Source organism: Protopterus annectens, chromosome 8.part0, assembly GCF_019279795.1.
Source record: "Protopterus annectens isolate FY-2018-M chromosome 8.part0, PAN1.0, whole genome shotgun sequence".
Lineage (NCBI taxonomy): Eukaryota > Metazoa > Chordata > Ceratodontiformes > Protopteridae > Protopterus > Protopterus annectens.
The window spans coordinates 1,236,458,942-1,236,486,052 of record NC_056741.1 but is presented as its reverse complement, the minus strand read 5'-3'; the positions used below and the strand labels follow the sequence as shown (position 1 = coordinate 1,236,486,052).

General features: G+C 39.8%; 1 protein-coding gene across 1 annotated transcript in view; it reads left to right on the top strand.

The window, feature by feature from the left end:
• Positions 1 to 2,105: 2,105 nt before the first annotated feature.
• LOC122808442 (vomeronasal type-2 receptor 26-like) overlaps positions 2,106 to 27,111 on the top strand; it is a 41,593-nt gene continuing 16,587 nt past the window's right edge. The window contains exons 1-2 of the mRNA XM_044079405.1: positions 2,106 to 2,306; positions 11,242 to 11,365. Of these exons, the coding sequence (XP_043935340.1) occupies positions 2,106 to 2,306; positions 11,242 to 11,365 (325 nt within the window). The remainder of the gene's footprint in view (positions 2,307 to 11,241; positions 11,366 to 27,111) is intronic.

The following is a 27,111-nucleotide window of genomic DNA, read 5'->3' as shown; positions in this document are numbered from 1 at the left end:
AAATGCTCAGCACCAGTGCTTCCATATCATGGTAAGGCTTCATCATGTTAACATGGTACAGTCTGTGCCCCTGCCTCCTGCCTATCAGGTTTATCATATAATGAACATGACTGACCCTCCTTACCACTTTGAAGGGTCACTCCCAAGCTGCCGGAAGCTTATTGTGTCTGACAGGAATGAGCACCATAACCTGCTGTCCCACAGCACACTCTCAGGCTCGAGCATTCCTGTTATACCAGACTTTTTTCTGATGTTGAGCTCATGCCAGGTTCTCCTGGGCCAAGCCCATGAGTTCTCTAAGCCTTGTCCTGAGGTTTAGGACATATGCCACAACAGACCCCTTGTAGGATTAACACTCACTCTCTCATTCTTCATTAATCATATCTAAAGGTCCCTTCATGCTACGCCCATACAGAAACTCAAAGGGTGAAAACCTGTAGATTGCTGGGGTACCTCTCTGTATGCAGACAGTAGATGAGGCAAATATTTGTCCCACTCTCTCTTAAACTGGACTGCAAATGCCTGTAGCATGGTCCTTAGTATATAGTATAACATCTCCAGAAAATCATTAGTGTGGGGGTGGTCAGGGGTGGCCTTTAGCTGCTTCACCCACAATGCTTCCACAGACAAGCCAGCAGGACATGAAATTGGCACCTCTGTCAGTCAATATTTCTGCTGGGAAACCTGCACTGCTGAAAATCTCTAACAAAACATTTGCCACCTTCTCTTGATGGAGGACAGAGCTGCCACCTCAGGGTATCTAGTAGCATAATCTACTACCACCAGGATATACTTCTTCCCTGTGCAACTTGGGGTACTCAGAGGTTCCACAACATCCATAGCTACCCTCTGAAATGGCTCTTTAATCCCAGGCAAAGGCACCATGGAGCTTTCATCTTGTCCCCTACCTTGCCTATCTTTTGGCACTTCTCACAGGTCCTGCAGTATCCTGTTACATCTCTTGCAATCCCAGTCCAATAAAAGTTCTGCATAATATGTCTCTTGGTACACTTCATGCCCATATGACTTGCAAAAGGAACATCATGGGCTATGGCTAGAAGTGCCAGATGGTAGGCTCTGTGCACTACCAATTGATGTATTACCTCAACCACTAGCCCTCTCTCAGTGATCCATTCTCTATACAGAAACCCTTTGTTCCAGTATACAGACTCCCCTTTTCCTTGAGCATCAGATTTCTCCTTAGCTTCCTCTCTCAAACTTTGTAAGGTAGGGTCCGAAAGCTGAGCCTGTCTCAACTCTACCTTTGTGACCTCTCCCAGCTCCCTTTCCACAGGAAGCCTATTATCTCCTGACAGCAGTGCCTCAATGCCAGCCTGGATTCTATGACTCACCTCTGTTCTTGCAGTCACACTGTCCATGGGAATATCATTACCTACCAGCAGCTGTGGCTCACTATCAGGCTCCCTGCTGCAAGGTAACTTCCTCCTTGAAATAGCTACATCATCAGCCCCAGCTTCAGATGTGGGGTCTGTCTGGGTCTGCCCCAACCTACCAGACGTATATGCCTGTCTCCAAGCCTGATTACATGTAACTACATGCACACAAGGTACTGCATTATTAAATTCATTCCCTATCAAGACATCTGCAGGAATATCCCCAAATACAGCTACTTGCTTGCTTCCTTTTCCACCCTCCCAGTTAAGGTGAACCCTGGGCAAAAGGTAATTGGAATGAGATCCCTCCTAATGCTCTGACTGGAGTGAACTGCCCAAGCAAGTACTACTCCTCTTTAACTACTGCAGGTTTCACAGTAGTTATGTCAGAGACTGTGTCTTTCTTAGCAGTGGCCTGTCTTCCATCCACTAAGATAGGATACAAACTCCAGTGATAGTTTGTTACCTTCTTGTCTCCAGACAACTTACAACTGACATGCTGTTATTCCCACTTGCTGGCTCCCTCACCTTTTGTTCCCCAACTTGCTTCAGTAGACATGTGTACGCTACATGTCCCCCTGGTTACACTTAAAACATCTAATCCCTAATCCTAAATCTTCCTATTCCAACAGTATTTTGCACTTTACCAGTAATCACCCTTTACATGTAAAAAGGGGGATTATTAAAGGGCAATTAGTCAGAGCTGCCCGAATGGTCTCGGAGTACGATGACTTCTTGGATGAATGTGAAAAGATGACTAGTATGTTTAGGGAGAGAGGTTACCCATCTAGGTTGATTGATAATATCAAGAGGGAAGTTATTTTCAAGCGGCAAACATGGGTAAACAAACCTATTTTGAATATGAATAGAAATGTTACTGAACATGAAGTTATTCGAAAAATAGAATCTCAGGTACATGTACAAGGGACAGCTAACCAGGATATGCCTGGTTCTAGCAGTAATAATTGCAGGGACAACAGCAATGATAATAACATTAACAAAACAAATAACAATAATATAGTACCAGGACGGGGTAACCTTTTTTGTCCTTTTGTGACTGTCTTTTCTTGGGATATGACGATCATTCAGGACATTGTCAGAAAAAATTGCAACTATATTTTGGGTAATGCCTTGGGGATCATCCAAACTTGGTGTACAGGAGAGGCCAGAATTTAAAAGGAATTCTGGAGAGAAATGACAAGCGCAGGATTCAGTGCAAAATGACAGCCTGTAATATGTGCTCACAATGTAATCACATTTTGCTTACAACTCACGTTCAAGTGAGTGATAAAAGGATAAATATAAAGGGAAAATACAACTGTAATTCCCAAGCAGTGGTTTATCTGGCTCAGTGTAAGGAGTGCCCGGCGTTTTACATAGGTAAAACCCAACGTAAGTTGGCACAGGGGATATATGAGCACACTTATGAAATTAGACAGGCCAATGAAAAGAATGCATTATATAGGCATATTAAAATTCACCCCCAACACACTTTCAAATTGGTAGTCTTAGAGCAGGTGAAACACCACAACAGGGGAGGACCCTGGAAGGTTTATTTAGAGACTAGGAAAACATGGTGGCAGATTTTTACTAATGCTAGTTGCCTCCCTGGTTTAAATGAACTAGCATCTATTACCAGTTCATTAAAGTTAAAAGCTTATGATAGATGAAATTATTTAGGTTGTACAAGTTCTTTTTCTTTTTTATGCATACATTAAGTGTTTTTATGAAAGCATATTTATTAACTGTGAATACATTTGAGTAATGTACAAGAGTTTAGTGTTTAATGGATTAGTTTCCAGATTTTAATTGTTGCAATGTCTTTTTAAAGGTTAATTAGGTGTGTGTTCTTTCTATAGGTGTGTCTTTATCACCTGCTAGTACATAAAAAGGAATGATGGTATTTTCATTTGTCTGAAGAAGTCTGGTGATGTACACCAGACGAAAGCGCTCATCTCAATACATTTTTGTGGTCTGTGCACCTGATTCAGCCTGTGCTCATTTTATTTATTTTTTAGTTTGTGTGTTTTGTGGTTTAATCCTGGCCATGTACTTGAAATAATGGCTTCCCCTGTTAATGGTAGACTCTGTTGGAGTGATTTAGGCTGCCCACCATGGGTTCTCATATCCATGTGCAGCACTGGGTATCCTCTTCTTGTGCAGTGATGCCCTGCTTGCTAAGTAGAGATCCCCTTTTCTCCCCAGCTCATCTGTAGAGTTACACTTTCGGTCTGCCAACCAGACTCTCATGTCCTCAGGCAAAGTACTAAGGGCAATTTACTGACCTTTATTGCTTCTGGGTTCCAGCTATTTCCTTCCCCATTACCTCCATGACCCTGATGAAGAGTCAACATTTCCCTCTCATGATGTCACTGCTTCTCTTTTTATTCAGCCTCCAATCACCACAGTCTCTTTTTTCTTCAGTCTCCAAATGACTCAATCTCTCTTCAGTTTTCAAATGTTTGACCTCCAGTTGATGCTGTTTCTCCTTTTCTTCAGCTGCAGTCTCTCTTCAGTCTCCAAATGTCACAGTTCATGTTAACACTGCTTCTCCTTTTCTTCAGAAACCAGTTCAAGTCTCTTTAACTCCAGATGGATTTTTAAGTCCTCTGAGGAAAAGGTAAACTGTCCTATTTCTGAAGGCTGCACATCTCCATCACTAGACTGGTTGCCCTCACTGCAGCGGTGATTAAAGCTGAAATAATTTCCTTTCTAGTCCAGTTAGCATGCACCAGTCCTTTAACTTTGCACACCCTGGCCAGCTGGTTCTTTGTCAGCTTACCATAATCCTCTTCTGACATCTTTTCCTGCTTTCCCTGACTAAACTAAACTAGCAAAAACAAAACTGTTGTGAAAATTAAACTCTGAATGCTTACTTTATGGCTCTTGAGAGTACACACACACCTTCAGTGACAACTCCCCGCAGGCTACTGAAGTTCCATTAATATCCCACTGCTCCCACCAATATGTGACAGCCTCTCTTTACCCTGGGCAGTAATCAAGGAGCCTCAATCCCTATCACTGACACTGATGAAAGATAGTCACAAAAAATAGGAATGGATTTACATAGTATTTTAAGATGCAGCTCAATACATTGACGGCAGTTTCTCCCAAGAGCACACAGGAAACATAGTCCAGATCTAGAACCGGAATGTCTGTCTCTCCAGATCCCAAATAAGACTCACTTTGGAGCACTGCATCCCAGTTCCAAGAAGCTGACACACCCACACCTACATATGCGATTTTCAAATATACACACACACACACACACACACACACACACACACACACACACACACACACACACGCATGCAGACACACACTCCTGGGAAAGGCTGGCACAGATTTACTAACTGTACCCCTTCTGCCCAGAGTATAAGGTAACTTCACTGCCACCAGTCAGCCACTCTCAAGCTCTTACAAGGGTATCCAGTTATCGTGCTTATTGAATAAATTGGCCAAGAAAAACGAAATGTGGACTTACCGACAGTCAAATCACCGACATCTGCAGTGAAACATCTATATCTAAATATGTATATACACAGTCTTTTAATGACATTTAACAACATAATACAAACAGGTATAAATACATGTGAGAGCGGGCCAGAAGATGGCGGAGAGCGAGACGTCGAGGCACATGCACCAGGAAATGTAAATGTGTATTCGTGTATTCCATCAAAGAGGTAAAAAAAAATGTTGTTACGATGGATATACCCTATTATATGGAAAGAATCGCTAAATAGACATTACTGGGCATGTAAGGAGAAAATAGACAGAAATGTAGTTATACTGAGTAAAATCAATGCTAACATAAATGGCAGTGTAACCAAAGCAGCCAGGCTTTTTGGAGTGGGCAAGGCATCACTAAAATAAACACAAGTACTCTCTAGATGTTAAAAGTAGATGTTAAAAGTATTATCTAAAAGACCAGCCACAATGAAAGGTATAAAAATGTTTAATAATAAATAACAAAATAGAAAACTTGAGAATACTAAATATCTAAGTACAATAAACATCAGAGTTTCAATCATTGGAGAAATAAAAACAAGAGTTGGACAGATTCAAACAGATGCAGAAAAACTATACTTAACTAATCTCACTGCATTTCTTGACTGTCTAAAGAATAAACTGTTCCCTAGCTAACTCAATTAATACAGCAAGGCAAGATTAGATGTTGAGATGCTTACTTCCACAATGCAAGGTGATGAGCTTCTAATAGACAGAATAACTGAACTAACTCATCTGAAATGAACTGTGATAACTGTCATAGATAACAAAAAAGCTGCTGTGTGAGTTTCATCCTCTCAGTGCTGGTTGTGGAATGACATCACAGTTGATCACCTGACTCTGGTACAATACACACTCAGAGCTTTGCTAAGATCTGTTGCAGTATTTGAAAATTATAGAACAATTTCAAAAACTCCTACTCTTCCCCTCCAGATTTGTTTGTTTAAACATATACATTTAATCAGTTATAATAACACAGCTGAAACATTTTTAACACAAGCATCTGTATACCAGAGGTAGAAACATTCTCAACCTGGTCATTACAAACATGGGAGACCACTGCTCTACACCAGTAATCAACTCCTCCCTGTTTATATCTGACCATAAGTTAATCACCATCAATATCCAAATCCCACAGTGAAGAACTTCTCCAAAGCCAATTTTGAGCTTCTAAAGACAGAAGTGGCAAACTTCACATCACCCATGCAATTGGGGAATGGGTGTATGGCTGTTGAATCATACACCAAGGCACTGTATGAGCATTTACACAAGTGGATGGATCAGGCCATACCAAATAGAACCAAGATGCTGTCCTCCAAAAAGAGGAAGCCAATCTGCTGGTCTCCTGCTATTAACAAATCCTACAACAGAAGGAAAAACTGTTGCAGAAAAGGGTAAAGTCCCAAGACTGGAAAAATTCTCTTGTAAATCTCAGCAAAAAACTGAGATTCCTTATCAAATCCTCCAAAGCTAGTTAAGAAAACAAAATTGCTACAGATACTAAAGATAATCACAAGGCATTCTTTAGTTATGTCAAGAATCTGCATAACAATATGCAGATCTGCTCTGAGCTACTGCACAACGGCACCACTTTTACTGAACCAACTGATATTGCCAATATCTTGGCTGACAGGTAGAGTGCAAACTTTACCCCCCCCTTCACCCCCTAAAGGGCCCATCCCAATACCCGAGGAATGCCAAATCCCTAACATCATGGATGCACAGGTAGAAACTGCACTGTCCAAAGCCAAGAATACAGCTTTCATCGGACCTGATAATATACCTAGCTGTGTTCTACATGAATTACAAAGGGAAATGGCACCACACCTGAGTGCCCTGTTCAACCACAGCCTCACTTCAGGCTTTGTTCCCACTGAATGGCACACCACTACAGTTATTCCACTCCACAAATGGGGAGTGACTACTGACCCTGGTAACTACCACCCCATCTGCCTGATGAGCCTGATCTGTAATGCTATGGAGCGCATCATTATGAACCTTATAAATAGGGATATAGGGAACCTCCACACCCTGGACCCCACACAGTTTGGGTTTGTGAAGGGCAGATCATGTCTGTTCAACCTGATAGACTTCTTTGAATGTGTCACCAGAGTGGTGGATGAAGGCAAGGTAGTCCACACAGTCTACCTTGATCTAGCTAAGGCCTTTGACACCATCCCCCACTCAGGAATCATTGATAGACTCACTAACCTAGGTATTAATCCCTACGTTATAAGATAGGTTGCCAACTGGCTCACTGACAGAACCCACACAGTGAAAGTAGTGGACTCCAAATCTGACTACCGGGCAGTTACAAGTGCAGTCCCACAGGGATCGTTTCTGGGTCCTCTCCTGTTTGGCATCTACTTCTCTGAAGTTCAAGCCAAAACAAAAGGACTCTGGTTAATGAAATTCATGGATGACTGCAAACTCTGAGCTATTGTTGATTCTCAAGCTGATGTAGACCTCCTACAAAAAGGCCTCACAGAGACCAATGACTGGTGCCAGAACCATGGCCTTAGGCTCATTGCTAAAAAGCGCATTGTCATTCCCTTCAGGAAAAACTCAGTGCCCATGAACTACACATCGATGGTAGCCCACTTAACTCTGAAGGTGTGATAAGAGATCTAGGGAGACAGGTAGATAGCAACCTGTCCTTCGACAACCATGTTGCCACTGTTGTTAGAAAGTCCTTCTGCGTGGCACACCTCATTACAAAAGGTTTCTCATCCAGGAAGAAAGAAGTCATAATCCCTCTCTACTCATCCCTCATTAGACCTATTATAGAGTACAATGCCCCATTTGACATGTACTTCACTAGACAGCTACAACAACTGGAGAGGCCACAAAAGTTCCTCACAAAGAGGATCTTAGGACTCAAACACATGCCCTATACAGAAAGACTAAAAAAACTCCAGCTTTACTCTATCTCATATCACCTATTTAGAGGTGATCTATGCTTGACATATTAAGCCATGTTTGACCTAGTGTTGCTAGACATGCTTCATCTGAAAAAGTCTCACTCCCTCCACGCAACACACACTAAAGACCTTAACCTCATCACCACAATAAACAGAACCTGCTGGAGGGACAGGTTCCTAACCCAGAGACTTCCCATACTCTGAAATTAACTCCCCATTCACATCAAGTAGAGCACCTCACTATCCCTCTTCAAGAAAAATTTTGACGAGTGGATGGGTAATAGGAAATTCACCCCAGGGATCACTTCAACGGCCTTGCTCGATAGGGGCACAAGGAACTAACATCTGGCAGCAGGATGACTGCGAATATTCTTGGCTAGGCTTATACTGGCTCCAGGGCCATTAGCCTAGTACTCACCTATGAGCCTATGAACAAGTCAGTGTGATAGTCAAATGACACAAAATTATTTACAAAACTCCAGCTAACTATACTGCCCTATGTTACACATGCACTGCCCTATTCTTCCTGGCATAAAAGGCAATACCTCACATCATCATATGTGTGTGTATGTGGTATGGAAAAACAGTTTACTATCTTATCACCGTAATGAACAATGATGAATTGCAGTAATGTCAAACCTAAACTGGGAAATTTAAAATGCCTAACGCAAAAAAACCTTGAAGTGTAGTGATTGTAAATGTCAAATTTGACATTTTCGAACAGTCACCACACTTCTGGTAACAGCAATCCCATCCATTGCACAGTAAAGAAAGTTTTTGCAGGGGACCAAGCCCCCCTGCACCCACCATGTGGGGCGCTGTGCCCCCCACACACCCCTACTTATATATACAAACTCCAAGATCGCACTACAGTGAGGGAAAGTGTACATTTCCCGATCCTCACTATAGTGCGATCTGCACCACAATGTCAAAACTTACAACAGCGAATGCTGTATTACATTTGCTATTGCAAGGTTCGACATTGTGACATTCATGTTTATGTAGAGCGAATCGGCACTTTTGCAGAAATTTAAATCACACAAGTTGCAATCGAAAAAATTATGTACAACCTGGAAAAACAACAATGGCAGGGCTAGACACTCAACAGTGTGAACACTGGCTTTAGGTGATGCCACTCTTGATGTGACACCGTAACCCCATGTGCAAAAATGGGAAAATAGGCTATGGATGGAAGGATTTACAGGTTGTGATCAAAACAAAGTTAAACATCAGGAGTACTGTGAAATGACAGTGATTAGACTACCTAAATGAGAAGCTGTACTGCCAAGGGATGCAGTTCTGGAGACTATTTAGAGAAAGAGAAACTGCTGCAGTTGAAAGAGTTCACAGAAGAGGATCAAAATAATGACAAGAATGGAAAAGCTAGACTGCCAAAAAATCTTAAATAAGCTGGAGACATTCTTAATATTAGAAATGAAGTAAAGGGCGAACATGTTATGTGGGTGCATAAGTAGGTAGGGAGAAAATCAGGTTCTGTAGCAGAAATGAAGAGCCAAAGGAGCATATATGGCAGCTAAAAAAGGCTATACGTATATTGTATATGAGAAAATCATTTAACACAGAGTGGTGGATACTTTCAGCAGTTTAACAGTAGACAAGGTTGAGAAAGGAAAGGCAGAAAGTTTTAGGCACAGGCCATATATGTGGTAGAAGGAAGGGCTAAGGATAGGGTCAGTTGGGGAATATGCTGCAGTTTTCAATTAGGTAGACCATGTGACACCCGAGCACTGGCTCAGTAATCAAAGAGTCTCAATCCTCACCACTGGCAACAGCGGGAGACATACATTGGGAGTATGACAAGTACACACACAGTAAAGTGCAATTTCCCTTAAGAGCACACAGAGACCACAGTTAGTCTGGGGCTGGTTTCTCCCTCTTTCTTCAGATCCACAATAAGACTCCCCACTGGCAAAGCTATAGTGTTGAGATCTCAGCTGAGTGGCCAGGCCAAGACCTCAAATATCCTCTCTGTCCAACCAGTGCTTTGTGTCCCTGCCCAAGTAGCTAACACAAACATTTTGAGATTTGATTTATGCACATGCACACACACACACACACACACACACACACACACACACACACACACACACACCTGGGAAAGGCTGGCACACACTTACTAGCTATACCCCATTTTGCCCAGACTATAAGGTAGGTATTACTGCCACCAGCCAACTCTTTATCAGCTACTTTGAGGCCCTTAGCAAAGGGTGTCTAATCTTACTGTGTAATGTTACCATTAATCCAAATGGTAGTTTGACCAAGAGCAAGGCTATTAGGAATGGCCCACAGTGACACCAAATAAATATGTAAGTACTTTCAGAACTTAAATATCTCACAAATATCAGCCACAATGAAAGGTTTAAATATACTTAATAACAAATAATAAAAGAACAAGAAAATGCTCAGCAAATAATCACAATTACATCAGAGATCAAAATCACAGGAAATACTTAAAACAACATTGCAGGACAGTCTGAAATAAATAAAGAAACCATCTACGTTATATTTCACTAGATTACTAGCTGTAGCTAAGAGAAATTACTGTACCCTAGTTAACTTACTTACAGAGCAAGCAAGCAGATGTGGTGAGTGGATGTTCTTGTCAGGTCAAAGACAAAATACAAAATGCTCAGTCTCTCTCTCTCAGAAGTCTTAAATTCATATCTCAAATATTGCTGTTGGGATGCTTGCAGAATTACATAATTTCTTGTCATCTGACTTCAGTTTCCAGGCTCAAAACAACCTCCACTGATGCAGCTGTTAGCATTTAGCATCTACCTGTGAAAATACATAAACAAGGATTTCTCTTAGATCTAAGGCAGATCCTGGAAGTCATAAAACAATAAACACTTCCAAGACAGTACAAAAAACTTCTAGTTCTAGACATTGTGCCTGTTACTGCATTGAAACTGAGAGATAAAATCTTTTGTTTATGGCCCAGCTGTAAAGTAACTTAATTTAAACTATTCTTTGATGTTTTTCAAGATAATTTCCTGTGTTCAAGTTTCCCTGTTAAAATATACACATCTAAACAGTTACAATAGTGTACATACATTTCTGCTCAGTAATTTACAAAATATCTATTCAGCACACATGCCTATACAATATGACGTGCAGTTCTAATACATCTGTAACATAAGCATCTTACATGAAACGTGCTGACATTCACAAATGACACATGACCATTTATACAATTTCAGACAGAAGTGCTGGTAGTATCTCCTTTTTGTTACACTTCTATATAAATCATATTAATATTTACAAATGACATATAATTATTTACAAAATTCCAGTTAGCTGGGCTGGCAGTATCTCCTTTTGTAACAGACCAAATAGAGTCTCATTATAACAGCACTTTCATGTATTTGTTTGTAATAAATTATCTGTCTGTGTTTCAGATTCCAAAGTCAGTCTGTACAGAAACCTGTCTCCCAGGGTACAGAAAAGCAACCCTGCCAGGGCAACCAATTTGCTGCTTTGATTGTGTAGCATGTTCAGAAGGGGAAATTGCCAATAACAGTGGTAAGCTTCAGTGTTGTTTTTCTAAGCTTCAGATAATGTTAAATAGGATTTTTCTAAACAAATTTCATGCTTGACATTTTAAAAATATTCCAGTTTAGCTATAATGAACTGTTGATTACATGCATTTGTGCAGTACTTGTGTAGCTATATTTCAGTGGTACATAAAGAACCAATGTTGCAGATATGTTATTAGGGATTCACTTTATAATCTTGAAATACTGAAATATCAAATTTCGGTATCTTGAGACTATAAAGCCAAAAACTCACAAATCCACAAACCAAAACCGCAAAATTCAAAACCGTGAATGTAATAAAACACTACACCACACATACAAATACAAATACACCTACATCCCGACACTACAACAAAGCAAAACAACACACTTGAACACAACAAAACAAACACACACACACCTACCCTTCCCCATGTGGGGGGCTATGCCTCCCACACCCCTGCTACTTATATATACTAACTTTGAGGCCGCACTAAACACCGAAAGACAGAAAACCCACCACCTCACATTCTACAACCTCCTTGCACAAACGCACATCACATACATACAAACACCACCACTCCCAACACTGACACACTCACACTCTTACCTACCTAACCTAACCCATATCTAATACTCCCAAACACACTCACATACACACAAACCCTCCCCAAAACCTTTAAAAAACATAACACTTACCTAATGTGTACTGTGGGTTTGACATTTCCGGGTTCGATATTCTGCAGTTTTGCACAACTGCAGATTCGACAATTTGGTCTCGAAATACTGAAATTTGACATTTAAATATTTTGTGATTCCAGACAGAACCCGTTATTAGCAAATTCATTGTCAGCCACTATTAAGAACCTATCCTTTCAGTATAATATCAAATGACATCCACATGGCTACAGAATGTGGATGCATGTTCAACAACATATTAAATGTTCTCAAGCATAACTGTTAAGTAACATTCATTTTACCTCTCCTCTGCTCTCATAAGGAAGTAGTACTCACTAAGCCAGAATGAGCCTTGCTGCAAATGCATACTTTGCAAATAAACCAACTGTGTGCCTTCTATATGCCGTTTCTTTTTTATTATATACGTCAGAACCTAGGCAGTGATAGCAGGGCAGTTGAGAGTGCTTGCGGTGGTGGAGATGAAGTGCCTGAAATGGGTAGTAGGATGCACAGTGTGAGACAGATGAAGAAATACTGATGTCAGAAGCTAAGGTAGCCCCAATTACAGAGAAGGTCAAGGAGAATTGATTATGATGGCTCAGTCACATGTGCAGGAAACCAAAAGACAATTTGGTAAGGCTGACATGGAAGAGAGAGGAAAAAGTAGAGGAGCTGAGAATATCTCAGCCATGAGGTGGATGGACGGATTGTATGAGGGAAGACCTGAGACACATCAGCATGAATGTCAAAGAAGGTAATAGAGTGGCTCTGAATATAGAGAAGTAGTAAAAGTTGATGTGACACCCTGGCAAATGTGAAAACATCAAAAAGGGGGTTGATGGTGCTGATGGTGGTCATAATAATAATGATTTCATATACACATTTATCTAAAAGGGAGGTCTGCCCTTTTGTGCTGGAATCAGCCAGAGAGCCATTGCATTCACCTATTAAACTGAGTCAGTTGGAATCTCTTTTGTGGGGTTACCCTGATAAAGTGGCTCAGGAGCTAGTGAGGGAGTTTTAACATGGTTTTGTGGTAAAATCTAATGTTGGAGGTTCAGTATATTTGTAAGAACTTAAAGTCTGTATTAGGGAAGGATGAGAAGAATGTACATACATTGTTGGACAAAGAGCTGGTGCTGGGTAGGTTATTAGGTACCTTTGAATTCCCTCCATTTTGGACATATTGAATATCCCCATTGAGACTGGTGCCCAAGAAGTCCTAAGGGAATTTAGGTCAACACATCACTTGTCATTCCCAGAAGGAGATTCCATTAACACCCATATTGATAGAACACATGTGAAGGTTCAGTATTCATCTTTGGATGAAGTTGTGTGGGTGATGAAGTCATTCAAAGATCCCTGGCTGTCAGAGCTGGATACTGAGTCAGCCTTTAGGTTACTACCTGTGAGGAATCTGGATTGGCCTGTTTTGACCATGCATCTCAATAAATCACTGTCTCTGAACTGTGCAGTTGCTTGTGCTACTTTTGAAAAGTTCAGCACTGAACTGCACTGGATGTGGCATCAGAGGACAGGTTGCATGAGGGCTGTGCATTATTTGGACAATTATTTGTTGATTGGGGATGGAAAGAAAGCAGCTGTCAAGGGGAGGAGGTTATTGAAGCAGTTCTTTGCAGAGCTGGGAGTACCTTTTGTTAAGGGCAAAGTCTAGGGTCTAACTAAGTTTCCTACATTTTTGAGTTTAGCGCTTGATGTAAAACTGGAAGTGTTCAGGTTGCCATGTGAGAAGGTGGAGAAAGCGAAAGGCTGAGTGATGTCATTGGTGGGGAGAGAAAAGATGAGGAATGAGGAACTGATGGAGGTTTTAGGGCTCCTTAATTCTGCATGCAGAGCAGTAGGTCCTGGTCAAACATTTACGAGAGCTGAGACCAACTTCTTGAGGGGCACAAGGTGGAAGCATCATTGGATAAGGTTAAGCAGACAGGTCAAAGAAGATATGTCTATTTCGCTGGAGTTTCTCCAGCACTTTAACAGAGTCTCTTTTTGGTGAGATGTCTGGGTTTCTTTGCCTGACCCTGATTTGTTTATGCAGAGGGATGACTGTTGCTGTCCTCCACTCTGTTGGGACAAAGCCATTCTGGAGGCTGTGGTTAAGTAGAGATCTTAATGGGCCTGATAAATCCTAACTTAAGTTATTTAAGAGGCAACCTGGTATATCATCAGGCCCCACTGAAACTGTGTTTACAGATTTAGAGAGTGCAGTGACAACCTGTACTTTGGTGATAATTGGCAGTGAAGTGATGGAGGGTATTTCTTGGGGAGAATGGGGGATGATGGGTAGGTGAAATCTGAGCTGCGTTTGTCAGTCAGCAGATTTGCTTTATCTTCTGGCTGAGTATAGGTGATGCCACTTACAACTAATTCTACACAATGCTGAGTATTACACTTAAGATTGCAGACATAACTGAAAAATGACTTATGGCGATCTTTAGTTTTGGAGGCTATTTTTACCTCAGATTCTGCTTTAAGAGACTTGACTAGTTTCCTGATTCTCATGTTTAGACTAATGAGGGACTTTTTGCTCTGTTCTGCACATTCCCTCTTAGTTCTTGACAGGATGTTCTTTCTTTTGTTGTACAACCTATTAATATCAGTGTTCCACCAGGGTGGCTTGTATTTGCAGTTTGACCTGCATTTATTTCAGTCTGGTACTGCCATTTCTATGCAGTTGTTTAAATGGTCATACAGGGCTCTTGTGTATGCCTTTGCATAGGTTTCTGTCCTTTCTGGATTTGGGGGAGCTCGGAAACTATCTATGCCATCCCTTAAAGGGGGTAATATACCTTGGAGAGGTTCTTAAAGTATTTTAGTGATAGATGGGAGGACTAGTTTTATCTTTGTTTCAAGGGAGGCCACTTTGAGATCTGATCTTACCAGTGAGGGCATTACACTTGGGGGGGGGGGGTGCAGCACTCTCCCATATTTGTGAGCACCATATCTAGGATACTTTTCCTCTAGTGGGTGTGCAGAGTTCTGTGGGGAAGATTAGCAGAAAATTTGGAGATTTTATTGTAGCAAGCTTCTAGCTTATTCAAGTCAGATTTACAAAGGTTTGCAAAGACTTGAGAATATTAGAGAAGGGAGGAAAGTAGGTGAGTTCTGGAAGCAGCTATTCTTGCATGATTAGAGAGATGTGGTTTAGCCCTGCAGAGATCCCCTAATTTTGTGTGGACTTTTTTGACTGTTAAAGTGATATGTCTGTCAAATTTTAGGTTGCAGTCTAGGGTAACACCTATGAGTTTAGTATGTTAAACTTGTTCAATTTTTTGTACCATTAGAGGCGAAGATAGAGAGATGGGTTTGTTGGTTTTTATTGGAGGAATTAGAAAATACCATAAGTATGGTCTTGTTAGGGTTAAGCATGAGTTGGTGATCTAAGAGGTATTTTTCAATGTTTTGAAAGGCAGTTTGAGACTTTACTTGGAGTTCATATAAGGAGGGAGCCGAGAAAATAAGAGAAGCATCATATGCATATTGAATGATAGAGGCAGGTGAAGTTGCAGTATAAAGATCATTAGTAAAGATAACAAAGAAAAGTGGGCCTAAGATAGAGCCTTGTGGGATGCCGACAGTGATGGGTAAAAGGGGTGATAGTTTATGTTCCCATGTGGTGGCTTGTTTACTGCTGGAGAGGTAGCTGTGAAACCGTTGTAGGGTATTAGAGCTGAAACTGAGAGAGGCACGTTTGTTAAGGAGTATTTGATGGGATACAGTGTCAAAGGCTTTAGACGTATGAAGAAAGGTGGCAGAGACAAGGTGTTTTTTGTTTTTGAGCTGATTTCTAGTATTGGTGAAACTTATTAGGGTGGTGTTAGTACTATGTTTGGGCCGGAAGCCATGCTGAGTAGGAGATAGCAGGTTATGTGTTAAGAGGTGGTTTAATGTCTGTTTATGTAGGCATTTTTCTAAGATTTTGGCAAGAGGAGAAAGTATGGCTGTGGACCTATAGTTTGAATGTTCAGTAGTGGGGCCTCCTTTGTGCAGGGGTATGACACGAGATATTTTCCAAAGCAAGGGGGCGTACTGTTCAGAGATGGTGCAGTTAATAAGAATAGATATAGAATAAGATATTTAGCAGCAAGTTTAAGAAATTCACCAGGTAACCGATCTGCAGCAGGAGTACAAGATTTTATTTTAGTTAGGAGATTTTGTTTATAATTAGTTTGGATTGGTTTAAGAGAGAAAGGAAGATTATTGAGGTCAGTGAGGGGAGGTGGTATGGAAAGTGAGGAGCTGTCATTGTTGTTAAGTAGTGAGGTAGTGAGGTGATAGAGGTAATAAAGTGGGTATTGAATTGTGTAGCTATACAGTCAGTAGTGCAGTTAGTTGTTGGGGGTGGAGTGGTCGGTTTTCCTGTAATTAGGAGGAGACTGATTGATTGCCAGAATCTTTGAGGGTTGTTTTGGTGTTTTAGTTAGACATGTTTGAAAGTAAGACTTCTTGTCCTGTCTTATTTGGTTTTTGGCCCGATTTCTGTCGGTAGTTTGTGTAATTGTTACTATTCTTGTCTTTGTGATAGCGAGCCCAGGCTTTGTCCCTCTGTTTGAGTTGGAGAATAGTCTCTTTAGATAAGTAAGGAAGTTTTTTGGACTTGGAGCAAATTTTCCTTTAAGGAGCAAGATGATTTAGAATTTGCAGGAATGCATTATTAAAGTACTGAACTTCAAGATCCAACTGCAGGGTTTTTATGGGTGACCAGTTATAGTTATTTAATAGGGTGTTAAATAGTGAAGAGAGAGCTGTTTTTTATTACGTATACATTGATATGTGATATTATTTATACCATGTGCATGTTTTGTGATGAGGTAGGTGGGGTGGTGGTCACTAAGGGAATCAGGGAGGCAACCTGTGTCGTAGCTATAGTTAGATTTATTTGTTAAGATCCAGTCAAGTACAGAATGCTTGTTTGTGACCTAATCTATGCATGTAGGTTGAGAAATATTTTGGGTAAAGGAATAAAGGTTGATAAAGTTGGTAGGGAAGTTAGAGGAACAGGATAACCAGTCAAGATTAAAATCACCAAGTATTATAGTCTCTTGAGAAAAATTAGAGGATGCCCATTCTTGGATGTTTTCAATATTTAAGAGGTCATTAGCAGAAGGGAGGTAGATGGCTATTATGATAATGGATTTTTGGGAGTTAATTTGTAAGCTTGTTGGTAAGATTTCAGCTGTAGGAAGTTGCGGTGGTGAAGAGCTGTACTAGGTTGGGGTGGCCCTTGTAAATTATGGCAATACCACCACCACGTTTGGATACTCTATCTTTTCTGATGAGACAATAGCTGGGAGGAAGTAACTCCTCAGTTTTTATATGTGGCTTAAGTCAGGTTTCTGCAATTATGGCTATATCTGGGGTGCATATTGTAAGGGCAGCATGGCATTCTTGCATTTTATTGAGGAGGCTTCTATGATTAAAGTGTATTACAAGTAGATCTGAGTTAGATGATTTGAGTGGTGTGTTGGGGTAGTTAGTGTTGATAGAGTTTGGCAGGCTTGCACAAGGTGAGCTATTCTTATTCTGATTAGGTGCTGTGGACCACTTTGTCAGTTTTCATGTACATTGGGACATTCTGAGAAAGCAGGCTGCCATAATTCCCAGACTGGTTTGGAGGGTTGCTGATAAGTTTAAGGCAATGGGAGTTACTAGGAGATTTCATAATCACAGAGTGGCTAGGGCAAGTGGAACTTTAGTATTTTTTGTTCTTGAGCACTAGAACTTTGTAGACAGAGATCCAGCTTAATTCTCTAGTGATTCTGTACATCTTAGTCATATCAGGATAGACATTTTCAATGTTCAGCTGGCATTGTTATTGCAGGAATTATTTTGGAGATAGCTGATAGGTTTAAAAAGGGAGGATTAGGCTGTTGCATACACTGGTGAGTGGAAGAAGGGCCATAATTGTTGTTCAAGGTGGTAGGGCCCCTTCCCCCAATCTTTTGAGTTCAGTTGGCACTTGTATTTGGATCAGGTTGGCAGTATTATGCTGCCTGGTGAGTTTGAATTGTGGTTAGTGACTGGTAGGATGCTACAAATATGTGTGTGATGATTGATCTAACATGCTGCCCAGTTTAAAGTTATTGAAACAGTTGTTGAATTTTTTAAAGAGCTAAGTGAGCGCTCTGTCACACTGTCAGGTTGTTACTGTTGTGCGACTATGTTGATGTGTTTCCCATGTTTGTTAGTAAAGCTGGTTGCAAAGTCATGATCATTTGCTGAGTTGTGTTATTGCTGGGTGGGAAGTCCAGCAACAAATGGAGTTTGCTTGGCAGGCTAATTTGTCACTGGCCTGTACCTTTAAGGCTAGGAGATGATGGGGGGTTAGTTAAGGGGGTGGAAGAGAGAGTGAGATCACAAGTTAGGCAGAAAATGGGAAAGAGGTTATATAAGGTTAGGTTAATGGCAGGAGAGTTTTCATTAGCACTTGTGTTAACCATCCCCACTTCCCAAACTGTTGTCCAGGTGGATGGCGGAAGAAGGGCCCTAATAGTTCTTCAAGGTGGTAGGCCTCCTTCACCCTCCCACTTCAGAGTTCAGTTAGCACTTGTATTTGTATCAGATGACCGGTATTATGCTGCCTGGTGGAGACGAACTGTGGTTAGTGAGCAGTAGGACACTGATAATATGTGTGTGTGGTGAGCGGTCTAACATACTGTCCAGTGTTAAGATGTGTTGTTGAATTTGTTAAAGACCCTATGATGTAGGAGAACACTGTATAATGCTGCCTGGCTGATTACTGTATGGCTAGACTGATGTGTTTTCCATGTTTTTTTAAAAAAGCTGGTCTCAAATTCATGATTGTTTGCTGAGTTGTGTTGTTGGTTGATAGGAATTCCACTGACAAATAAATATACACATACAAGCTCTTTATTGCCTAACATAAAAATATAATTTAGACATTGTAATATTATAACATAAAAGAACACTAAAAATTATACACACTGTGTGCCCAGTTATTTTAAGATTATGATTCCTGCAGACATTTCAGTCCTAAGTATTGTGATCATAGAGAAATAACATCTCTGTTTGATAGAATATGGTGGCTCTACCTTGTAATGTATACCTTTATGGAGTACCCATGTAGCTAGTGTGCACTTGTCAGACAGTATGTTATAGGATTCTGTCTCGAGTGGCTGTCATGTTAGTGAACAGTGTGAGTGTATCCAACATGCCTCTCTTTAATCTGTATTTGGCCATCGGGTCCAAAATACTGTGATACAAAAAAGAATCAAACAAAGTGGTACATAGCAATTTCTGAAAAAATGATACTTTACCAAGAACTGACCAGCAATGAGCAAATGGCTAACAAGCATAACCTTTACCTGCTGAAACTCAACTCTGGAATGGAACAAATGAAATGAGTGTAAACCACAATGATTACTATTAGACTATGGGGGAAATTTCATTACTCAGGTGAGCATATCCTAAGACCCAATAAGCATGACAGTGAGAAAATAACTTTTGTTAAAAATCTGAGAGATTATCATCTCTTTAAATTAAAACAGTCAAATAGACATTCCCAAAAACGGAACATCAGTAATAAGGAAATTAATAATGCAACTTATGTACCAACAGAGCTGCAGCCTGAGCGGCTGTCACCCTGGGCAGACTTGTCCAAAGTAGGAGGCCCTTTAAACAAAGTTGAGGAACAAAAGCTAAATGTCCTTCAGACTTGAAGACCAAAAAATATCTTCCAGCTACAGAAACTGTAGAAAAGACCTACACCATCTCTCTGCTTTTTTAAAATCATTTAAGTATCTCCAGTAGGCTGCTCAAAATATTATCAGCACTCCTATCAACAACAGTAATTGAATCCTCACACTACTGACTTTCAGAGGACTGGTCAACACTTTTATTACAGTGGTGACTGCACCAACTAACAGCTAGTGCCAAGGGCAGTTACCCTCTTCCCCCTGCCCTAGCTAAGGATTTGTCTAATAAGACATAACTCTGCAAAAAAAAAAAAAAAAAAAAAAAAAAAAAATGAAAACAGTGCAGACAAAAAGCAATTTTTCTTTTGAACTAATCAACATTTGGGAATTTTTGCATCTCTTGAGTACAGTCACAATAGTTTTTCATATTCTGCTGAATCATTTGGCTTGACATCTATATTACTACTCAGTATGCCAGCTCAAAAAAATAGTTTCTTATATATTTGCCATTTTTAAATAGAAATCTGAGTTTGCAAGAGTTTTTTGATGTATATGTGATTGAAGTGAGGCACAGAAGTAAACACTCAAAGTTTGCTGAGATGCATGACTCATTACCAAAATAATGATTTACCTGTTGTGTTAAAAAGGCAAAATAATAGTTAAATTACTATCAAAGTATGATTGAAAACTTAATAAAGCTGTGTAGAGCAGAATAACTAACTAAAATACAAATAAAAGAGCTGGTTGAGGATCTGGAAGAGTGTAAAATTAGAATAAATATAATATCTTAATACTAGACAAAATAATTTTGCCTGGGCAAATTACATTGTGGATAATGCTTCAAAGAGTATGGAAATATAGATAGCCACTCCTATGCTTCAGTATGATGACAGGGTTAAAATAAGAAGGGTTCAATTCAGCAAATACAGTAGATTTCAAACTGAAAATTTGCAAAAGAAATCATGTGTAACCATTATTACAAAATTCAGGAAATGTGGACTGCACAACCATTTTTCTTGAGTTCACAAGTTTAGAGAAAAGAAAAAACTAACAGAATAATGTTTTGCAAGTGACTAACACAAATAAAACTGAGTGTTCAGTCACTGACCTAAATAACTCAGTCTGACTCAAATTATTCCACTGGACTGAGAACTTGTTCGTAAATGGGAAATATCATAATGCATTCAAAGAATTGGATTTGAAAGGGTCAGAAGCAGTAAGATAGTCCTCCTCTAGGCAATGCAGACCACCTTCAACTACTTATAGACCTCCACAAAACAGCTTCACAAACACTTGAACTAAATTTTTGAATCTGAATCAACAACTAAATAAGGCATGCTGGAACTGACAGATGTATTACTCACTGTTTTCCATATCACTGGAATGATCGTCTGTGATACACAGAACAGAGTAATAGCCTTGTCTTCTTTAATGCAAACTTTGAAGACTGAATGGGCACCCATAAGTTCATCCTGGGCCTTACTTGGATATTGGTAAGAGGGTTATGGTCCATGGACTGATTCTGATTTGTAAGCTCTATGAATCTATGAACTTATGAAACATGCTGTTCCTGCACCCAGCATAACTAAGTGGCAACTTCAGCAGTTGTTCCACCTTTCAATTGCATGGGCATCCACCAGGTGCTCCAGCTATCTTTGCTCCATCCCAACAGCACAAGAGCTACAACAGTGCCATTGGCAAGCACTCTATTTATTGATAACAAAAGCATCCTTGCTAAAGTTTTAAATGAGAATTGTCTCTCACATTAATGCAGAAATACTGTTGTGTGCTGGGAATCATTCCCTACCTGAGGCACCTTACCAATGTACTAAACAAGCATTTCCTCACATGATGAGACAGTAATCTCTACATGAGCAAATATTCCACACTTCAGTAGGAGACAGCTGTTACCAGTGTGTTAAACAAGCTTTTCTTTACTTATCTGCAAAGGTATTATCCCAATGCAATGACAACCACAAGGCACTCAAAACAGACACCCTGTTAGTGGCTTGATAAAAAGTTCATAATCTCAGCAATGCAGGAATTACCGATTTCTCTTGTCACAAGTTGAAACTAATGTGTTAGAAAGAAGTATGCTGTATGTTTGAAAACAAAAGTTATTTACTTACCATAGCTACAGATATATAAGATTAGAGCTCTTCTTCTTTAAGGACCTTCAGGACTAGAGTCTGCATACAGCAGTGAGCCTGGCACATGAAACTTTCCCAGGTTTCAGCTCTTCCTCCAATCCCATAATGCACCACAGGCCTAGCTTAATCTCCAGATCAGATGTCTATAGTCTGAAAGCAGTTGCACTTTTCGAATTACCCAAATTAATCAAATCAGTAAGAAAAGATTCTCATTTATTTATTTCACAAACTTCAAAAATATTTGGCTCCAAATTCATTAAAGATGGTTATCAGAATGGATTAAATTTTAATATGAAAAGTATGATAAATCTTTGACTCAGCAATGGTATTGGCTACTTTTCAAGTATTTTTCAAAAAAATGCATAGTTGGGTGGTATATTTGCACAGCTGCAACATGGGATTCTCTGCATGCTTTCTCAAGACACTATAGACTAGGTGTGATTTGCAAAACCAGACCTTTTTTGGGGAGTCACTATCATACATGGGAATCTTTCATGATTCCACTCCGGAGGATAAGCTTGGAATTCTGTCCTAAAGGTCTTTAAAGAGGACAGATCAGCATAGGTATGAAAGCTGTACACTTACCATAATGATAGCTCTAAGTGATGTGCCCATCTTCTTCTGCAAAATTAGCCACCCACCTATTTCCCCCAGCTTTAGGTAATGGAACACCAAGGGTGTATTGTCTCTACAACATACATAGTCTTGTGTTTCTTGTTAAGTGTTTGTACTGTTCTGTTAAGCTGCCTAACTTAAAACTGGAGAATAAGCTTGGAGCATGATGCATTATGAGATTTGTAGAGGAGCTGATCCCTGGTAAAGTTTCTAGTGTCAGGCTGACTAGTGCATGTAGCATCAAGTCATAAAGGTCTTTAAAAAGGATGGGCTGGATTATCTTAGATGCAAGAGTACAATTTACTGTTTCATGTGGTTTACTATCAAAAACATGAAAATCACTTACGTGAACAGTGATTTCCGTGACAAATAACGTTGACTCATACATATTAATTAGGTTGTATGGTCGACGCAACAAAGACGACAAATTCCTTTGACCATCTTTTGTAAATCCCCCATTGACATCAATGCTGTGAGTCCCTGCCCTGTGTACGTCCTTCTAAATAGACGTACACATGAACGTCGACATTCTGACTGTCACTCCTACCATGGTCGAGGAGGTAGCTGTCGTGCATGTCAGTGTTGACCTTTTGACTGTAAACCGTTTCAAGTTATATCAGTGCAACAACCAAATATCATGGACAGCTTATGGAGTGATGATGCAAATTGAGTTTGCAGATGAAGATAGTAAATGCTAAAGATTGCAAGGCAATTGGTCAAAATGATTTGCAGACTTTCAGAGACCATGATTCATATGTCCACAAAGTCAGTGATTCAAAGGCTCTCATGGAACATGATTTATGTGTTCCTGATTTGCACATTCATAAAGGCATTATCTCATGCTCTCATGAGGCATAAGATTCATGGTTTCTTGCAGTACAGTCTGTTATGCCTAACAAGCTAAGTGAAGTGGGCATTAATGTGAGAAGACAAAAAAACAAACAGAAACAGAAACATGAACTTCAATGTGTCGATATTTTGGACAACATGCTGATTGCTTACAAGGCTTTAAAATTTCTTACATGAATTTATCTATAATACTGAACAAGACAAAGCTCCAAATGTTGAAAAATATGTTGATACTGTAGAATAGCCAGATGATCAGTCCACTGTCAATCCATATGTACTGCACTTTACATTTTAGATTAAAATGTCAGAGGACTGTTGCTCGAATTCCACAAAGGGATTATGTCAATTCAACCCTGTAGAAAGTGCTGGAAAGTCCATGAAGCACATTTGGGTATCATTAAATGTAAAGAAAGGGTGCTTGACACAATAGTTTGCCCTGGTATGCCATATCAGATATAGCTTATGGTAAAAACAAAGTCAAATCTGCAATGTGTTTCACAACAGCAACACTAATGACAATGTGTCACGTTATAAAATATGAAACAAATCATGGAATAAAGTAACTGGTAATCTGTTTCAGTTCAGAGTCAGCATTTTATCTTTTTTGACTATTATTCATCTATTTTATTCTGCCGCCTTTCTGGTACCACTGTCACACTGACATTTCCCCCATCATTTCTTATCCTTCTCCTCTACTGTGTTCCCATTTTTCAAACTACTTGAAAGGCCCCATCATCTCTGTTTGGTGCATGTATGTTACATAATGCCTATCGCCCATTTGTTGGCCCATATCTTGCCAAGTTATAAAGTCCAGCTCACCTCTCTAGTCTTTAGGATGATCTCTGAAAATACCTGCAGGCTTCTCCTAAACCACATTACAGCTTTCATATTCCTTCTTCCAGCTTTATGCTCACATTTTCTGCTTAACTTGAAATGCACTTTTTCCTCTTAATGGGATTTGAGCAACTCCTAGTATTCCATTTGATTACGTTAAGCTTCATCTTTTGCCAGTCTACCCCTTTTCTTTCTGCGTGATCCTTGAGTCTAACTCCTACAAGTTAGACCTCTGAGCTGCAACAATAGTACTTTGGCTTATACCTACACTCAAACCTTTCCCATTCCCAACACTTGAGAGTCTTGCAACATGTCCCATCTCCTTTTTGCACTATCCCAGGCCCCTTTACTTCACCTTCTCATCTAAGGTCATTTCCTAGCTCTTGTCCCTTCTGTTCCTTTGTTTTCCCACTTTTCTCCCTAGCTGTAATTCTTCAGCTAGCCCTTCCAGTGTGCTTTTCTCTTTTCCTCAAGCATACCTTCCTTCCTGTTCTACTTGCTCTTCAATCAGTATTTAATGTACATTCATATTCAAAATACCCAACACATTTACATCTTGACCTAAGACTGATAACCACCGTTATGTTACTTTTAGTTTGTTTCATCATTCATGTTTTCATTACACTATTAGTTTGCTGGCTTGTTTCTGTATTCCTGCACATTAACTTTGAGTTTTTATTTTAAACAGTCCTTTCCATGTATAGTATGGCTATCTTTACTTCATCTTATGCCACTCCATTATTTCTTGCTCATTTTTGTACCAACTCAAATTTATTAAAAACTTACGAATAGCAAATGACACTCAAAGAATGAATCCCCAACCCCCTTTTCCAGGATCCTTTTTATTCCATATGGGGTTCTTTCTCTTTTTCTATAGGTTCAGTTTATGTATTAGTGAATTTCAACCTTTGGGTTTGTAACTCCCATACTAATTTATTTCCTTTTAACGAAGATGAAACAGAGCAAAGATGAAAGAGAAAATGTTGCAGCCCTTTCCCTTTTCTGTCATTCTCCTCATGTTTTTCTTGGCACTCAGTTTCTTGTGATCTTCTGGCTGAGCTTAGCTCATGAAGGATCTCCATTCCCTCTAATTGTTCTGTCTTGTCCAACATACCAAGTCATGCTGCTGTCCAACATTGCTTTTCACTATCTATAGAGTAATTAAGTATTTCTTCTGCCTCTGCGTATCTATTCCTCAAATCCCTTTCTTGTCTCCAGCTCCTTTGACTGTTCTTTCTTCTGAGCTCTTGTACATCCCCTTTCTCTCTCTGTCTGGGCTTCTTGCTTTCTTCTGTTATCATTTGCCTCTCTCAGTCTGCTTTGTACTATCTGTATTGCTTATTTGTGAGATGCTACAGTAGGGCCTGTTCCCTTCCCTTGTAGGCCTTTAACTTCCTTCAGGGTTGGTGTTTTTATCATTACTTCTGTTTTCAACTTTTTCTCATGGCAGGACCAGTTCTGACCAATTCTAGTATTCCATTTGGTTACTTTAAGCAGTCCACTGACTCTTCCTCCACCTTTCAGTAATGGAAAACTTGAAACCTTTCACTACAACTGAAATGTAGATATCCAGTCCTCTATAATTCATGCTTTGACTCATTCACATCTCTTCTTGTCCTGCAGCCATATTCTTCCTCTCTTGCAGCTAACAGTCAGTACGGTATGATAAGAAACCCAAGGTCCAGCCCCATCAATTTTAGATTGACTAGCCAAAGAGTTAGGGCTTTCATGCTTCTTACCAGCTTATCCAAGTAATCTTCCAACAATTTTATGTACATTCTTTAGAACAGATTTACCTTGAGCATTCATGTTTGTAGTAAGATTCCATCTTTAACTTTGTAAAAGTGCCCAGATGCAAGCACATGCCTAGGCTGCTCTCTTGCTACCAAGCTCCATCTGACCCTGTGGAGACATTCAATCTTCAGTATGTTGGGTTGAACATCTGAACCTCTTCTTTTAAGAGAGCGACCAATAAATGACCCAGTTCTGCTTCAGTCATATTTCTGAGATGACTATTATGCATATATTAAGTCAGTATTTAATACTGATAAGATGACAATCTCAGAAATCTGAAGGGAGGCTATATTTGAGCCTCCTTCCCACACTGTAAAGCTCATAAAGAAGCCAGATAACCATCAATTTAGGTAATGTTTAAAGCTTATCAATTATAGAGCTTGCCTAATATGTATTAAGAGGTTGTTCCAAAATAACAGCAACCCCTGCTGTAAAAAATAGTATATTTTGATAACTATTAAAGCTGCTAGATCACATCAAAAGGTTTTTATTGCTAATATTGCTTTTTTGAGCCAGGTGTTGCTTTTATAAGTAAGTATTAAATTCCCCTCAACAGCCTATAAAATATTGAGTAAAGTACAAGTCTGTTTAGCTTGCTTTCATAGTTTAAGGTTTTGATGGCAGAAATGTTTTACTGAAGAATCTCCAATTTAATAATTTTAGCTATGATGGATGTACAAAATTTAGCTGCATATTTCTGGAGCCCTAGTTTCCACATCACCCACTTCTTGGTTTTGCCAACTCCTTTGTCTCTCAAGCAAGAAGAGCTTCTTACTGAGCTCATGTATTTCATGTTCTAAAGGACATTATTTCTTTGTGACCCTAGAGTCTGTCTGTCAAGGTTGTTAGCTTGTGCTACTGCTGCTGAGTAGCTGATATTACTACTATGATTTAATCTGCTGCACATATTAGTTCCTCATAGAGAATGTATAACGACTCTTCCCTCAATGCCACTTTAAATGTTGTCATTTGTCCATGGGTACCATCTGCTGCATTCATCCTCCTTCTCATTAACGAACTCTCGAACAGAAAAGTCGTTTTTCCTTTTATTTCTCAGGCTGCTTCATGGGGCTCATAGTCTAAGCATCAGTCTTGCTTAGTGCTTTCAGTATTTCATTCTTCTCATTTTCAGCTTGTTACCTTTCAGTGTAGTTTTATCA